The sequence below is a fragment of the Budorcas taxicolor genome, chromosome 16, assembly GCF_023091745.1.
Source record: "Budorcas taxicolor isolate Tak-1 chromosome 16, Takin1.1, whole genome shotgun sequence".
Classification (NCBI taxonomy): Eukaryota; Metazoa; Chordata; class Mammalia; order Artiodactyla; family Bovidae; genus Budorcas; species Budorcas taxicolor.
The window spans coordinates 50,169,351-50,186,793 of record NC_068925.1 but is presented as its reverse complement, the minus strand read 5'-3'; the positions used below and the strand labels follow the sequence as shown (position 1 = coordinate 50,186,793).

Sequence of the window (17,443 nt, the reverse complement as noted above, 5' to 3'; positions counted from 1 at the left end):
GGGCACAGCAGCAGGCATGGTGGCCATGGCATCTCTGTTAACCTCAGTGAGGACTGACCAGCAGCATGTCTCCATGTCCCCAAGGTCACGGTGACTATTTTTACCTAAATACACACCGTATTCTCAAATCTAACTTGCTCTGCCCTGAAGTTCCAGAGGTGAAACCAACACTCCATTCCACTATAGAACCCTACAAAGGATGAGATGATGTTGGAACACCCAGCGTCAGCAGTGCCCACTACCCCCAATACCCTAGCGGTACCTGTGGACTCAGCCTGAGGTGCTGCTCGTGACCTGTCAAGACCTCACTTCACCTTCAGGAAAACCCTGGGTGGGGGCACAGCAGGACAGGAAGCCGAGGTCTGCTGTCCCCTGTGGCTAACTTGAAGAACTGATTTAAACAGACGTCACCATTCCCCAGAGGGCTTTTATCAGAGATACTGAGCCGTCAGTGAGCTTGGTCATCTCTGCTCACGAGGGCAGAGCCGCAGGTGGTGCCACCACGACGCTGAAGGAAGCAGCACCTGCTGTCAGTGCCCGCCTCCCCCACGTGCTCCTCATGCCCACCTGACAAGGGGAGGTGTCCACGTGGCTTGTGTAGGTGGGATGTCTCACTCTGCACTGTGCCTTCTTACACACTAAACTGTAAGCGCGGCCTCCACTCCAAGGCACCACGCACACCACTACCTGAGGCGATCCTGGTCCCTGTCTCGCTCGGGCTGCAGGGACCATGAAGCCTAGGCCTGTAGGGGCTGGGGAGCTCTGTGGGGATGGGTTCACTGTCTGCCGGGTGCATGACTGGTATCGCCATGGCTCCGAGCAACAGGGCGGAGAATTGACCCCACATGTGATGCAAACAGAAGAGCCGGCTGTTCCGACCATGTGCGCGTGAGCATGGAGCCACATACACCACAGGTCACGGGCAAATACCATCTACTGACATCGAGGCATCTTATCTTTTCTAAGCATCTTATCCTTTCACTCTTGGGGAGCTGCTGTCAGAGATGGGGCCCTGGGTGTCATTTTGAATTCCTCTCTCCTTAGGCTGGGTGGTATTAGGCAGGGTGCTGAGGATTTGATCCCAGAGAGGTGCTGGGACACAGGGAGAAAGAGCTGGACCCTCAGGTCTGCCCTCCAAGCCTGACCTGCTAAAGAGGCAGCAGGATGGCTGAGTCTGCACAACTGCGTGCATGCAGAGTGTAGAGAGGCTCTCAGGAAGACCTGACGAGACGGGCAGGTCTCACTCCCTGAAGGACTGAAGCTCTGAGTAGAGGGAAGATGAAGCTCAGTAACTGACAATCTTGGTCAATTATTCCATCTATGAATTTACCTGTGCCACTAAAACATCAAAGGACGGCTGATGGCTCTTTTGTTTGGTGATACCGAACCACACAGGAAATGAAGTCCTCTCTGAAGGGTGCTGAATGAAGATGTGCTAAACAGAAGGGTGACCTTAATCTACAGTGTATTTATGACAATCCCATCAGTGGCTTATTCAGCTCCAGACTGCACTTTGGGGCCCCCGAGTCCAGGGTCCTTCAGAGCTGGCTTCCAGGGAGGAAGTCACAGAAGTTTATGGCCTGGGGCGGGCGGGGCTCTTACCCAGAGCAAGTTCCTTCAAGAGCTGGGTCCTCTGTATTGTGCCCCAGGTAGTGATCAATCAGCTTCTCCCTGGAGGTCTGTGGGGGAGTTCTGCTTAGTATCTCAGAGGAAAAAGGAACAACATAAAACAAAGAGATGATGTGATATGAAGGGGCTTTGGTGATCCCGTTTGCTGGAGGGACAACTAAACTTCTCGAGTAAAGGAAAGTTTAAAACAACAGCTGCTGAAAAATCACCTGCAAGCTGGTCACTGGACACTTCTGTGAGAATTTATAGGATGACACTTTTGTGACAAAAATGAATGACCCCTCCTTGTTAGAAATAAATGTCTCTCTTTAGGAAGGAGACTTCCCAAACTTACAATATTGGTTTCATCGCCAAAGTCTGCAGGGTCTCCAATGATATTTACTGCAACCAAAGCAACCTAAGAGAGAATTCACCAACAGAAATTAAGTATAAATGTTAGACAGGACTTAACCCCTTTATAATACTCTGATTCATCCTGTCATCAAATGGGATGATGTACATCTAAATGTACTAATGCAAAATCTCATGCTAACATAGAATTATTAATATTCTAATGTTGAACCAAGTAGCTATTTTAATGTTTGAAGGATGTTAAAACAGTAACAAAGTTTTAATGCAGCCTTATATTGAAACATCCACCTGAGTTAAGAATGGGATCATGTCTACCTGATGGTGGTAAGTTAGACCATGAATGAAAACCGACATTAACACAGCTCGGTTTGTCCGAGGCAGTGATTCTCCCATGACATGCCCCCCAGCCCTCGAGAATCACTGAGGCTGAGCTAAAACCCAAGGAACTCCTGGTGGACAAGGAGATGAAGTGGAGGAAAGAGACAGTTCAGAACTCTGCTGCCATGTATGGACAAGGCACCTGATGTCTCAGACCCTCCTCCAGCTCACCTGCTCAGCATAAACTCTGACTGGCTGGAACACCTGCGTGCCTCTGGAAGGGGCAAGGAGTGTTATAAATATCTGCTTCAATTAACAAGACTGTTCTGACACCTCTGATTTCCACTGTGTTAATTATGCCAAAGCAACAGAAAGGGAACCAGAGAGATTCTGGACTGCATGCCACATGAAATCACCTTTTGTAAGGGATTTACCTTACAAAAGTATACCTAGAACAGTGTTGTCCCATAGAAATATGATGCCACATAGATAATTTTAAGTTTTCTAGTTGGCAGAGTAAAAAAAAGTTTAAAAGAAACAGATAAAACTGATTGTAACAATATATTTAAACTTAATACATCCAAAATGTCTCATCTGGTTACCAAGTCTGGGTGACACACAGCCCATGCCCGTGGACCAGTCACGCCCCTAGCACACACGGCCACACGGGACTGGTGGCTCTGAATCGGAGGAACAGCTCCAGAGAGCCTAGCACTGCCCCACAGACACCACCCTGAAGGAAGAGTCCAGGTTCTTCTATGAAGGGAGACACCACTGAGGGGCAGGCCCATGCATCTCACCTGGTTATACACATTGTATTTGTTGACGTGGTTTTGGTGAAAGATGAGCTTCAGAAACTGCCCCACTGCGTCCACGTACACCGACTTCAGTTCCCGGGCTTTGCAGCCTGTCTTCTCATTGTCACAGAGAGACACGTAGCTGGAAGAAAGAATACAACTGTGGAACCACGTCAGTGCAGAAACGTGCTGCCCTTGGCTCCCAATGAACTCCACAGGTTTCAAGGAAAGCTAGGCTTGGAATGAAAAAAAAAAACAACAAAAAACCTTGGGCAAAGTCCAGAAGTCAAATTCTAAACAGTGTTCTCCAGACGAGTTCTGCATCTGATATGCAGTCTGAACACGACCAATCAGCGGGAACGCTGCTCAGTGAACATGCTCGGCATGTAGCAGGTGTACACAAGTTGTGAGATCCGGACCCACACGTGAGCGTGTGAGCAAGCGCCACGGCAAGGGGGATGCCGCAGTGTTTACCCACTTTGAGGCAGAATTGTTCAGGCTAGACATCCCACCATACACGCTAAATTCCACCCTTACCCAAGCCTCCGGAACCGCTCTGCTTGATATGGGGTGAAGTACTCAGGCAGGCTCTCACTGATGTAGAACTCAACTTTGCTGGGGATCATGTACTGATGCGCGAGCAGCTGCAGCTTCCTTATTTGACATCGCTCCACCATCTGAAGAACGATTTCTTGTGGGAACTGGCAAAACCTGAAAGCAAGCACAGTCCTGTTTTTCCTGCAGGATCACCAAGGAGGGTTTCAGGTGGTCCCCGCCCACATGTCCAGGTAACAGGGCGGCTCTGTGGGTTCTGATGCTGCAAGGGCCCCGGTCCTGGCCCCCTCAAAGCCTTCCAGTCACAGCTGGAACTCAAGAGTGGGGTCTGCTGGGCACCCAGAGTGAATTAAACTTGGAGTGGCTAGTTTGTCGTTTGAAGTGAAACCCAAAGTTTATCATGAGATAAACACACGAGATAAACAAGAGGCTGTCCAAGTGAGCCAGAGGATTTCCCGCTGGAACCCATACACTTGAGAAAACCCCTCGCTTTACAGAATCCTGAGTGGAGTGGGCAATGAGCAATCTGTCCTGAGTGCCACCCACGCTCGTTCAGCAGCCTGGAGGAGCAGCCTACGGTTGACCCCACTGGAGCATCAGTTTTGCTCAGAAGGCACACAGCTGTCAGAAGCCTCACGCCGCAGTACACGGTCATGACCAGAGAGACAACACAAGGCTTTGACAGTGGGAGGGGCGTGTGCCGAGCAGGCCAGGCTGGGTGTACCCGGCAGCAGGTGTCCAGGGGCTACTGGAGCCGGGGAAGTCCTGAGGATGGGGCAGGAGGCAGGGCCCCTCCAGCACACGTCACGATGCCTGAGAGCGCAGCAGTGACCTGGCGGCTGGCCTGCCTGCCCCTCTCCCGCCTCTCCTCCCAGCCGCCCCATCACACCCCTCCAGACAGCTACACACACACGCCAGACGGCCCGGGGAGCCTCCTGTGACCTATCCCCGCCCTCTGGGCCCCATCTCATTTCTTAGCTGCCCCCTCAGCCAACATCACAGGTCACCAGTGACCTCCATGAGGCCGAGTCCGACCTGCATCTGCCGGTCATGATCTGGCCCTTCCTGCCCTGTCTATGCCCTGGGTAGGGTTCCAGGCTCCCTTCTCTGTGCAGACTCAACCGTGCGTGGGGCATCCCCCCGACCCCATGGCTTTGAAAACCTCCCCTCGGGGAGGAACCCGAAGCACACACCACCCTGAGCCTGAACTTGAGCATCTCACAGGTGGCCTGACACTGCACACAGGCATCCGAGAGGCGTGAGACACCACACAGACGAACATGCTCCCTGCCCAGCTCCCCGACCCGCCTGCCAGGCTCCTACCCGTCCTGACAGAAAGAGCGCACAGGGAGGAATGCTAGGTTGAGCTTATGGGGCTCTGGGCACTTCTGTGTTTGACTGAGAAAGTGGGGCCAGTGACGATGGACAAAACGCTCTTATTCTGGGGGTGAGATCCCTGGGGTTTCCTAATGCTGAGTTTTCAAAATTGCCACTGTTGTTAAAAGAGACCCATGTGGGGCAGGACAGCCAGGAAATGGGGAACCCAGCAATTCGAGCTTCGAATCCCCTTTGGCCAAGACTGCTGTAGACATTTAAGATGTTTACTGTCTCTCAATGCAGGGCACAGACACTATAATTGGTGGTGAGACCATTCTAGACATAGGGACACAGTAATCTGTGTGAAAAAAAAATCCTTTATTATTAAAAAAAACAACTACAAAATTGTTTAAGGAAAACTAAGACTACTGACAAAATTTTGAAATTGTGTATTTTAAAACCCTTCAAAAAAAAAAAAAAAAAAAGCTATGGGAATTCCCTGGTGGTACAGTGGTTAGGACTCGACGTTTTTACTGCTGTGGCCAGAGTTTGATGCCTGTCCATGCCTGTTGGGAAATGAAGATCCTGCAAGTCATGCAGTGCGACCAAAAAAAAAAAAAAAGAGCCTATGATTTAGCTATTCAAAGGTAGCTTATTGAGAGTTTACAGATGAATCAACACTACCCCTCAAACTGATTACAAGAAAGGACAATACATTGTGAAAAGCAATGAAGGGGAACCCCATGCAAAATGGAGCCAGAGAAGGCCTGAGCAGACCTTTCTCCAAAGAGGACATACAGACGGCCGACAGGCGCATGATGCTCAGCACCACTGACCATTGGAGCAATGCAAAGCAAACCTACAATGAGACATTGCCGCACATCAGCCACAGTGGTTATCATCAAAAAAATCCACAAACTATAATGCTGGGGAAGGTGTGGAGAGAAGGGAACCCTCCTACACAGTAGGTGGGAATGTACATTAGTATGGACACTGTGGAGAACAGCATGGAGGTTCCTTAAAAAACTAAACCTAGAGCTACCATACGACCCTGAAATTCCACTCCTGGGCATGTACCTAGAGAAAAACATGATCCAAAAGGATACATGCACCCCAGTGTTCATTGCAGCACTGTTTACAACGGCCAAGACGCAGGAATGGATAAAGAAGATATGGTACATATATACAAGGGAATATTACTCAGTCATCAAAGTTGCAGGTTTCCACATCACATGTGAATTCATTCAGTATCAACTTAAAATAGACTGTTAAACTTAAGGATGTATATTCTAACCCCTAAAGCAACAACTTTCTGCCATAAGGGTGGTGTCATCTGCATATCTGAAGTTATTGATATTTCTCCCAGCAATCTTGATTCCAGCTTGTGCTTCTTCCAGCCCAGCGTTTCTCATGATGTACTCTGCATAGAAGTTAAATAAGCAGGGTGACAATATACAGCCTTGATGCACTCCTTTTCCTATTTGGAAGCAGTCTGCTGTTCCACATGCAGTTCTAACTGTTGCTTCCTGACCTGCATATAGGTTTCTCAAGAGGCAGGTCAGGTGGTCTGGTTTTCCCATCTCTTTCAGAATTTTCCACAGTATACTGTGATCCACACAGTCAAAGGCTTTGGCACAGTCAATAAAGCAGAAATAGTGGGGGTGAACAAGCAATTGAAGGAAGACAAGATGGGTTCTGAGGTCCCTCCCCCTACCCTGTGCCACCTTCCCTCCCCCTCTGCTCATCCTCCACTCCTCTGCAACCCCCCACCCATCTGGCTGAACTTTCCTTTTTCTCCAAAACCCTCCCCATTTCTCCTTTCCCTGAACTTAAATCCTGCCCCTTGAAAGCCTAGCCTTCTAGGGGTCCAGATGCTAAACCCCTGGGTTCTTCTTAATGGTCCCTGGACTAAAGCTGAACTTTGAGCTACAGTCAGAGATGCTCCCAAAGGAACTGAGGAACCCCATGTGTTTGCTGAGGAGTCCAGGACACTTCTGAACTTAGCAACCTAGCTTCTCAGGTTTATGTCCGTCAGGACTGACGTTGTGTGAAACTTGCCTGATGGGAAAATCCTGAAAAGGATTTGGAGAAACAGATGCTGACTGACAGCAGGAAACCCAAGAACTTGCTAGAAATTTTCACTGAACAGTTTCCAAAGGTTTTCTTAATCCTGATGATTGGAACAAAATTCAGGCCTGCATGCAGAAACTTATAAACCCTGCTCACGACCACTATAGTTGACTTGAGAATGTCGGGTCTTCTTTTGGATATTGAATCCACTTGGGTTGCCTCCAACTCTGTGTTCATGAATGGGCTGAATGGGGATTCTCTTTCAGTTAAAAGGACCAGAATAGAATGGAAAACAATGTCCACTCCAGGTCTGGTTACTTTGGTAGATCAGCTTGTTTGAGCCCTGGATGATTCAACCAGAAGGAAAGCCACTAACATCCTTAATCTTCAACAAATAGAGCCCCCGTCACACCTCCAAACAAACAAAGAAAAAACCCTAGTCTCTGCTATTACTGCAAAAAGCCAGGACATTGTGGGGAGTGGGGGGAAGACCTTTAGGGCTTAAGCACTGCAGGTGCCTTCCATGCTCCAAACAACCTTTCCATGTCCTGCTAACCCAAGCACCAGGCTTTGAGGAACCACAGGGATTCTTCCCAAACCTCCTAATTGGCTTGGAGAAACCACCCTCTGGACTGGGAAGGAATCTGTATCCTCAATGACCAGAGCCACACTCTCGGTGCTCAGCCCACTGCTCTCAGGGAGCTTCTGTCTCAGAGTGCTGAACAGCTGAAAAAGCGGGGGATGTCTAACAAACCCCAGAAGGTTCCCATCTTGGAACCTGCTCCCTTTCGTTCAGGCCATTTGAGAGACACATACTCTTTTCTCCTTCAGTTCTTTCACCCCTATTCGAGCAGGAGCAGAGATTTCTTAGGAAAGTGCCATCCTGGAATTTCTTTCTCCTGAAAGGAGAAACAGGTCTAGAATTTGAACTGTTGGCCATCAAAATAGCCAACCAGGTGAACTGAATGACCTCCACTATCTTTTACTTGCTCGGTCTCAGATGTATTAGAGCTGATTTCAAGGACACTAATCACTGGTCACCACTGGATCGGCTATTGCTCTCCTTATATGAAAAATCTCCAACTGAAATTCACAGAATCCAGTGTTCTCACATTAATATTTAAACATATCCCTCAAAACTTCTCCCCAGAATTAATCAATACCTTATAATTAAATAGAGGTCCTTAGAGGCATCAAGTCCATAGCAGAAGATTTCAAAGCCAGGGCCACATGCTTGCTCCTATCAGTCCCTGCAGCATTCTGTTTCGCCCATGAGAAATGCAATGGCTGAGGATGGAGGTCTGTCCAGAATCTCTGGAATCCACAATGTCGTTACCCCTGGCACCCTGTGGTCCCTAAACCATCTAAGATCAGCATCTGTTCCTACCAGGAGCAGAATCACCCTGTGACTGCTCTGTGGACTGCTTCCTGAGGGTGAGATTAACCACTGGACCACCAGGGAAGGCCCTGAAAGTCCCCCTTACTTCTCCAACCTTAAAGGCTTATCTGGACAATCAAGTTTTCTGTAGGCTCTACTTTGTTAAAACATATGAACGGTTTGCTTCTGTACTCTCCTCTAAAACTTCACAGGAAGACAGCATTCACTTGTTAAACCTTTTAAAGGGACACCAGGTCTCTAAGGAAAAACTGCCATTTGCTCAAACTCAGATTCAGTATTTAGGGCACCTGATCTTAGAATGAGGCTACATTTAGATCCCCGTAGGCTTCACGGTATTCTCAACTTCCCCAAACTTGAAACTCAGTCCAATTACAAGGTGTTCTGGATAGCTGGCTACTGTCAAAACTGAATTCCAAATTTCCCTCTTAAGGCCCAGCCCTTATATGTTTTCTAAAAACCAACAAACTTGGTCCTTTTATTTGCGGAGATCAGGATGATATTGCCTTTGGAGCTTTAAAGAGAAGTTTAATAAGGGCCCTGCCCCTGGACATCCCAGCTTTCAGTTTCCTTTCTTCCTCTCTGACATGAGGAGGAGGGGAATACCCTTGGAGCACTTGCCCCAAAACACAGGGACCATCATCGACCCATCGGGTATATGGCCGACAGCTGGACCCTGTGCCATGGGGACAGCCCCCTTGTCTCAGAGCCACTCCGGGCACCAAAAACTAATCTCCGGGTTCCTCTAACCATCTCTGTAGCCTGTGCAGTTGAGCTCTCCCGAATCCTCACCATGCTGGCCTGCTAGCCGTCTCACTTCCTGGGAAACACTCCTTCTGACTGCTCCTGAATAACTCACTGTTGCTGTAATAACCTCACCCCTGCTACTCCTCTCCCGCTTCACCGACAAAACTCCTTCAGACGGCTCACACCGACACATCCCCTTTGACTCTGTAGTAACTTACAGGAGACTCCTCTGACCAACGCAGATTTTCCATGGTTTACTAAGGTTCTTATTCACAGGATGAAAAGGCATCACCACGTGGGGCTGCTGTCGCAGCGTCTCTTGAAACTGTCAAGGCAGCACCGATACCTGTGGCTGCTTCAGCCCAACAGGAGGAAGCACACCCTCTCACTGGAGCTCGTGGTGCAGCCACGGGCAAAACCACCGGTGTTTATACTCAGAGCCTGTATGCCTGTGCAGTTGCCCATGACTTTGGGACGATATGGAAACAGCATTACCTCTGATGGGAATAAAGTTTAAAATGGCTCTTATGTCTGAGATTTATTAGATGTCATACTCATGCCACCTGCTCTGGCTGCTGTCAAGGTCCCTGGGCATTCCTGACTCGACTCCCTGGAAGTAAAAGGAAATGACCTTGCTGGCGTTTCTGCCAAAATGCTGCTCTCAAAGGAACCTCTGGCTAAACCTCTACCGTGGTCCAAAGAGACAGCCCCATGTGCCCCAGAGGACAATTTGGGAACACTGACTAGAAATGCCCAACAACTGGCCCCAGAAAAGGAAAAACAATATTGGGAACTGAATAACTGTTGGCTTGATAAAAAAGAGAACTCTCGGTTTGGGCCAAACCACAATCTGGTCCTAGCAGAAGCTACAGAGTCCCCATCACTGCCCACTGTACACGCATGATGCCACTGGTCTACTGGCAAAAACGACAGAGCTCACGAGCCAGTATTGGAGGGACGATATTAATAAGGTTGTGTAAAGCGACCCCCTTACTTGTTCATCTGTCTGAAACTTAATCCAGGAAAGCCTGTCTGCACTGCATTAAACTGCTCACGGGCCATGTGAGGCCTGGCAAAGGGATTTTATTCAGCTGCTCCCATCTCAGGGACATAAACATGTTTAGTTATGAGCTGCATGTTTTCTCACTGGACTGAAACTTTCCCCTGTAGAAAGGCTACTGCTTCTTCTGTGACTGAGATCCTGTTAGAAAAGACCATCTACACCTGGGGAACCCCTTGAACTTCAGTAGCTGAACACTTGGACAGGTGGGTCTGTGCTGTCTGGTCGGTTTTACACTTTTACTGTCTTACCATTCTCAATCCACAGGGCTAATCTAATGCATTAATGACATTATTAAGACCCAATTGGCAACATTTGTACGTGAACGTGAAGTTGCTCAGTCATGTCCGACTCTTTGCAACCCCATGGACTGTAGCCTACCAGGCTCCTCTGTCCATGAGATTTTCCAGGCAATAGTACTGGAGTGGATTGCCATTTCCTTCTCCAAGGGATCTTCCCAACCCAGGGATCGAACCTGGGTCTCCCACATCGTAGATAGACGCTTTACTGCCTGAGCCATCAGGGAAGCTTCATTTGTAGAGACCTTCCAAATACCTTGGCCAAAAGCATCGCTGTTGGTCCCTATAAACCCCCAGATCAACCCCTTTGGGAACTCAAACACTCACCCATTGAGATGGTCAGAGGATGCCCAGGACAGCCAGTCCTGCCTCTTCTGACCTACAGCTGATAAACAGAGACGTGCTTCAATACTGCATGAGCCTTACTGCTCCCACTGACAATGATCGTGCTTTAATAGCATAGCCTTCTCACAGCAGGTTCCCGGGAGACGACTGCTGTGAGCGTCACACCTTGCAGCCTAGAGATCTCACCTTCTGGAAAAGACACCCCAGAAGGACTCCTTTCAACCTCACTGGAAAGGCCCCATCAGGTACTGCTAACCAACCCTTGTGCGGCTAAGCTCCTGGATTTACGTCACACCTAGAGAGAGCACCAAGCCCTGAGTGGATGGCCCTGCACACCAATGAGTGGTGATGTGAAAGCACCAATTTCCAGGAATGGAAGCAGACAACATCTGACGAGATGGATGGCCAAGACTGGCCAGGCCCATATGCCCTTTTCTCACCATTGCTTCTTACTTTATTTCCCCCTCTCTCCCTTGGACAGACACTTTTGTACGCATTTCCCAATCTACTGTGAAAGAAGGGTGCTCTCTGATTGCTGGAGTTATCACCAGAAACGACCTGTCCATGACAGCAGTGACCCCTTACTCACCCTGTATGTAACTTCTCTGGAATCCCAATGCCACTCTGTACCTAACTGTTCTGTAGGGCCCTCTTATAAGGTGAGAATACGAAATCCACGTGCCCCTGTTCTGTGGCTTAATTCAAGCTCTCTTGGATATACATGCAGACGACACTGGAGCAGCCGATGCGAGTCAGACCGTGTGTAAACTGGCTGTCATACCCCTGTATTTAGGAAGACTCTCACTATGTGATAACGTCGTATTTGAGGCTTGGCTGAATGATGCTAATGACTCCTTGATATGGACAAACGAGTCCACAAATGCTGCTCCTGAGGAGGGGGTCCTACATCTCCTCCTGGCTACTCCTTCACATGTGGAAGTCCTGGTAATGGCCCTGTGCTTGGACACCTCATCGTCTCCACAGCTGGAGTGTAAAAAAACAGTGCGCTTTTGCTATATTCACTGTTCTACTTTCTCTTCATAACAAAATAAACCCCCCACCCCCAATGGGTCCACCCCATTAAACCTCCTTAGCTGCCTTACATGGAGCTTCTCGGAGGCACAGTAGAGGACCCTGGGTTTGCCTCTGTAGGGAGGGTCCTTCTCCTCCCATCAGAGTAGGTGCCAACGAACATGATTAGAAACCTCTTCCCACCATTAGAAGAGCTGGCCGATTCCACAGCCACAGGAGTAGCCACCCAGTGGCGATCATTTAACTTACTGGCTAAAGAGTACATAGCCCCCAGTTACCGATTTGCTGAGTAAGGAGGTGTTGGAATGACAGCAAATACCGCCTACTGCACATGGAAAAATGTTCCAGGAGAGGTAGAAACCCAATTACACAAAATCAGGGAGCAAGTGCACTGGTTGCAAAAAATTTTCACCTGATATTCCCTGGTCCTTTCATTTGTTCAGCTGGCTACCTTCAGGCCCACGGTCGTGGGTCAGAACCATCATACAATTTGGAACTGTCACATTACTTTAAATTTTGTTTTACATAATCATTTCTTAAAAACTCCGAGAGGAAAATGCGTCTGAATTTTAAATGGGATTTGCATTCAACTTTTCAGCAACATACCTCCTGAGTAAATGTAACTCACGAGCACATGACTGAGGGTAAATGTCACACAGATTCACACGCTCATGACTTAGGAGCAACAGTCAGCCTTCTCCTGGCACCTGGAACACCAGGCTCGAGGAGCACGGACCCCGGAGGTGAGCAGCCTCAGGCGGCTGACGCTGACAACACCCAGGAAGCCCGACCAAGCCCCAGGGCAGCCCAATAACCAACTCTGCCCCACCTTTGGGGAAGAAAGAAGGCTTCTCGGGAATACGTTTCTGAAAAACACTCACTAGTGTTACATCACTCAAGTAACGAGCATTTTTAAAGGTGTACAAATAAACATTCCAGAGGAATCTTAAAGAGACTTTCTGGGTTGAGGTCCTATGTTACACAACAGCAGTGAGATGCAAAATCCTTACCACCCAGCACAGAGAATGCAGACTGGCCCTCAAGCAGGGAACTGGGTGTGTGTGGGGGGCGGGGGGGGGAGGGCGGCGGAGTGTGCAGGCAGTTCTCCTTCTACTTTTCCGTATGTGCACACTTAAGTGAATGTGGGGTAAAGTTATAGAGGAAAAGTTTCAACAAATTTTCATTAAAAATAGAAAGAAAAGAGCCCAGCATGTAACTAGATGGCTGAGGCGGCAGCACAACCCCACACTTGCATGGTCCTGCGTCTGAGTTGTAACAACATTAGCACTTAGACCAAGAGAGTCCACGTGCCCCTGACGACCCACCCTCCACGGCCCCTCATCCCGCCTACCTTGGTGACCTCCACCCGCTGACGGTCGGTGCGTGGATCATCAGTTCCCGGGCACTGAAGCCGTCTTCATGTCCAGATGAGCTGACGACGACGAATCCGATCTTGTGGGGCATTCTGTGAGCCAGGCTGTGTGTGAGAGCAGGAGAGATGGCTTCAAAATCAGGGGGCTCGGGGGCACACAGTGACACCGTCACGAGTGTCACTTACGTGTTAGTTCTCGCCTCACTAACACACAAGCAATTCACAGCCCAGTCAGGCTGTCCCATTGCTTTGAAACAGTCTAGTTCCCATTATGTAATTTCTAAGGCACCTCTGATATTACTTAAGAGTATCATTCAAGTTACCATGACTTTTCCCAAATACACTAACATGTCCAAAGAGCTTGAGCAGCACTGTGGGCCGCACTGTGTCCCCAAAGCGCTCTGAAGCCCTCACTCCCAGGACCACTGACAGGACATCCAGGAACAGTGTGCAAGTTAAGAGGACGTCTTATGGGAGTAGGGAGGGCCCTGCTTCAACACGACTGTGTCCTTATCAGTAAAGAGACAGGGACACACACAGACAGGAGCCAAGTGACAAGGGCCAAGCAGGTGCAGCAACACACCTACAAGCCAAGGCTATCAAGACCCCCAGACACCTAAGCTGGGAGGGCCAGGATGGGTTCTGCAGAGGGGGTGTGGCCCTGCTGGACACCAGAGCTGGGAGGGGCCAGGAGGGGTCTGCAGAGGGGCCGTGGCCCTGTACAAGTGCACCAGGACCACCTGGACACCAGAGCTGGGAGGGGCCAGGAGGGGGTCTGCAGAGGGGCCGTGGCCCTGTACAAGTGCACCAGGACCACCAGGACACCAGAGCTGGGAGGGCCCAGAAGGGGTCTGCAGAGGGGCCGTGGCCCTGTACAAGTGCACCAGGACCACCTGGACACCAGAGCTGGGAGGGGCCAGGAGGGGGTCTGCACAGGGGGCATGGCCCTGCACATGCACCAGGACCACCAGGACACCAGAGCTGGGAGGGGCCAGGAGATCTGAAGAGTGGGCGTGGCCCTGCACATGCACCAGGACCACCTGGACATCAGAGTTGGGAGCGGCCAGGAGGATCTGCACAGGGGGTGTGGCCCTACACACGTGCACCTTGATTTTGGACTTCTGGTCTCCAGAATATATCTCTGTGGCTTTAATTCATCCAGTTTGTGTCACTCCGAAAAACAAGGTCATTTGCTAAGATATGAATACAAAGTTTTTCAAATTAGTTAGGAAACTAATAAATCAGTGTGTTAAACAGCTATACAAAGATAAGCGGGAAAGGGGGCCGTTTAATCAACAGCATAACCATTGCTACATGAAAACGCTGACCAGCAGAGGGAGAGCAGAACCACAGACAGAACCTTCCGTGCACAACCGTGCTCCTGGAGCCAGGGTGTGTGGCCAGCGGTGGGGAGATGGGTAAGTATTGCCTCTCAGGAGAAAAAAATCGCACCTGGCTTGGCTCACAGCTACCTACCATCATGTTGAGCGTGGCTGTAATGATGTCCAGCTCTGCCCACTCCTTTGAAAACAGCACCGCAATCCCAATTTCCCTCCGTGATTCCGCCCTCCCCACACCCTGCACCCCTCAGCCCCTGCCTGTGGGGCATGTTTCCCAGCTCAGCCAGTTCAAGACTTCCACGTCCTCCTTAGGAGCTGACTCAGGAGCCATGAGAACAGGACCAAGCTGCTCAGTCCCAGGACTCTGCTGCAGGGGCTGAGCTGCAGCACAGCATCAGGGGTAGGGGGTAAGAGTTGGGAGGAGGGTGGCTGCTAGAGTAGCGGGGAGCTCTGGGCAGGGGGTGGGGCTGACATGGGGAAGCAGTGTTGAGAGAGGCAGGCACCCCCAACTTGTAAGCATCAGGACTTAAAGCCCAAAGGACTCACAGACTCCCACTGACTCCCCAGTTACTAAGGCCGTTGATGCTCTGCAGTTGGCCAGTTTGGCTGAAGGGTCAGTATGCAACCAAGAGCCCTCAAAAACACAGAGGATAAAGGCTTCTCCAGAAGGTTCTCTGGGGTGGGACACACTATTAACTGAGATTTTCAGGAAGCGGTGACGCATGAGCACACCCCACGTAAGACATGCTTGTTTTAACGTGCTCGGGATGGATCTGGATCCTCCTCTGACTGTTATTGATACCCTGAAAAGGACTATGTCGACAAATTAATTACTGGCCGGCACTTGCTAAGGTTTCTTGGACTATATGAACAAACGCATTAAAAACAGAAAGAGATACCACTATTAAAGATCCCAGTCATTCGGTATACAAAGCTCGCTGAAGGACGTCACAGGATAGTAGAGGAACATCAAACTAACCCAGAAACTGATGAAATGCAGGCACAGAAAATGGACATGTGTGACATAATCCACAGCAACTGCAGAGCGTGGCCTTTGTTCCAGCTCCAGTGCCAGACGGGCACCAGTCTCGCCCAGCCTGCAGCTCCTCCCACGCACTAGGGTTCAGGCTCACAGCCAGGGCTGACTTTCCCCTCAGTCTCCATACCTCCCCCAGCCCATCTACTTCTAAGTCCACCCTCTGTGCCAAGTGTCACTGGCCCCACCTTTGGAAGGATGACTGAATACATCCCCTCTTAGGGATCCACTGTCTTCTTTAGAAGACAGTAGCCAGGCCTCTCGACCTGGAGCACTGCCCCGCCTGAGGGACCCTACTCAAGCCCAATCTGCCTTTCTAACCCTCTCTTCCTGTGGTAGATTCTAAAGTCCAGCCAAACTTATTGAAGCTCAGGGTGAGAGCCTTGTGCTGGGGATTCCCCACATCCTTCCAGCACCTTTAAAGGTGCTGTTACTGTCTATCCCACCTTGAACAAAAGAGGTTATCTATTCAATATTCTCACCTGAGTGTGACTGTGTACCCTGAAATTCTGCAGATCTGAAATGCTATTTATTCATCTTGCTATGTGCGTACAGACCGACATCCTCACACTGTGTGTCTCCATGCAGATACACGTGTTTACACCCTCATGACAGTTCTGACAGTCCTGATGTAGAGATGATGAATCTGAGGCACAGAGAGGCCTGGCCCAGGATCATCAGCTATGAAGCCACGCAGGCAGGGTTTGTCCTAAGGCTGCTCAAGCTCCAGTCTCTGATCTTGACCAATACCCTCGGCCATGGCGCTAAGACTCGGAAATGGGGCCCTTTAAATGGGAATAAAGGCTGTGTCCACTATACAATGCGGCTTCAATGAATCCCAAACACAGCCCTGGCATCTAGGAGCCAGGTAGGAGAAGTGCAGAGGAACGGCAGAGGCAACGTTATTACCTCGGTTTGGGTATTTGAAAAGGATTCTTTTTCGGCCACCTCCTTCCACCCTGTACCCTAGAATCTTTTCTGCATAATCCTTCAAGTCTTCTGTAAGAGACCTGGGGTGTCACTGAGGACACTAATATCAGGCACTACAAAATTCATCATTAACATTTTGGGGGGAACCGGAGCTCGGTCGGGCCCCAGCTAGCCGGGTGCAGAGGTCCTCTCCCCACAACCAGCGCCAGCTCTATCTCCGGCATCCCTGCGGAGTCAGCTTTTCACTCTGCACCAGGGAAATTGGATAGCTACGTTACGCTGAAACAATTCAGCAACTTCCAAACGTCTTGCTACAAGGCTTAGGAGACAAACTTGTACTCACTTTTTTCTTACGAAAATGTAAGTAGTACACAGTTAAACGGTTTATGGTAAATGGCACACAGTTAAATGGCTTTTGGTGCAGCAACCTCAAGGTTCGCAAGTGCCCCAGAGAGTCCTCGGAGCAGAAGAGGTTCAAGAGCCGACTCCTTCCCACCTCGCCCGCACGGAGTCGGGGTCGCCGGGCTCGCGCAGCCGCCCAACGCAGGAACCGAGCGCAGGCGCCGCGGGCCGCCCGGGCGGTGACGCAGCGCGCGGGCCGCGCCCACGGAGGCCCGTGTGGACCCGGCCCCGCCGCTCCAAACCCCGCACGTCGGTCCCGCCCCGGCCCGCTCAGGTACCTGTCAGGACACTCGCAAGACTCAGGATCTCCGCCAGCCCTCGGCAGCGCCGCACCCTCTGCGGAGCTCAGGCAACGCCTCCGCCGCCGCCCCGGGCCGGCCCGCACCCCCGAGCCGCAGTGGCGGTGGCAGTCGAGGAGCAGCCGCGGCGGCCAGCGCCCATCGCCCG

General features: G+C 50.3%; 1 protein-coding gene across 1 annotated transcript in view; it reads right to left on the bottom strand.

The window, feature by feature from the left end:
- Positions 1-17,402, bottom strand: part of CEP104 (centrosomal protein 104) — a 39,556-nt gene extending 22,154 nt beyond the window's left edge. Inside the window, exons 1-6 of the mRNA XM_052653722.1 lie at positions 17,275-17,402; positions 13,268-13,393; positions 3,633-3,806; positions 3,099-3,237; positions 1,964-2,026; positions 1,603-1,679 (exon numbers count right to left, since the gene is read on the bottom strand). Of these exons, the coding sequence (XP_052509682.1) occupies positions 1,603-1,679; positions 1,964-2,026; positions 3,099-3,237; positions 3,633-3,806; positions 13,268-13,380 (566 nt within the window). The 5' untranslated portion in view covers positions 13,381-13,393; positions 17,275-17,402. The remainder of the gene's footprint in view (positions 1-1,602; positions 1,680-1,963; positions 2,027-3,098; positions 3,238-3,632; positions 3,807-13,267; positions 13,394-17,274) is intronic.
- Between the last annotated feature and the right edge of the window lie 41 nt (positions 17,403-17,443).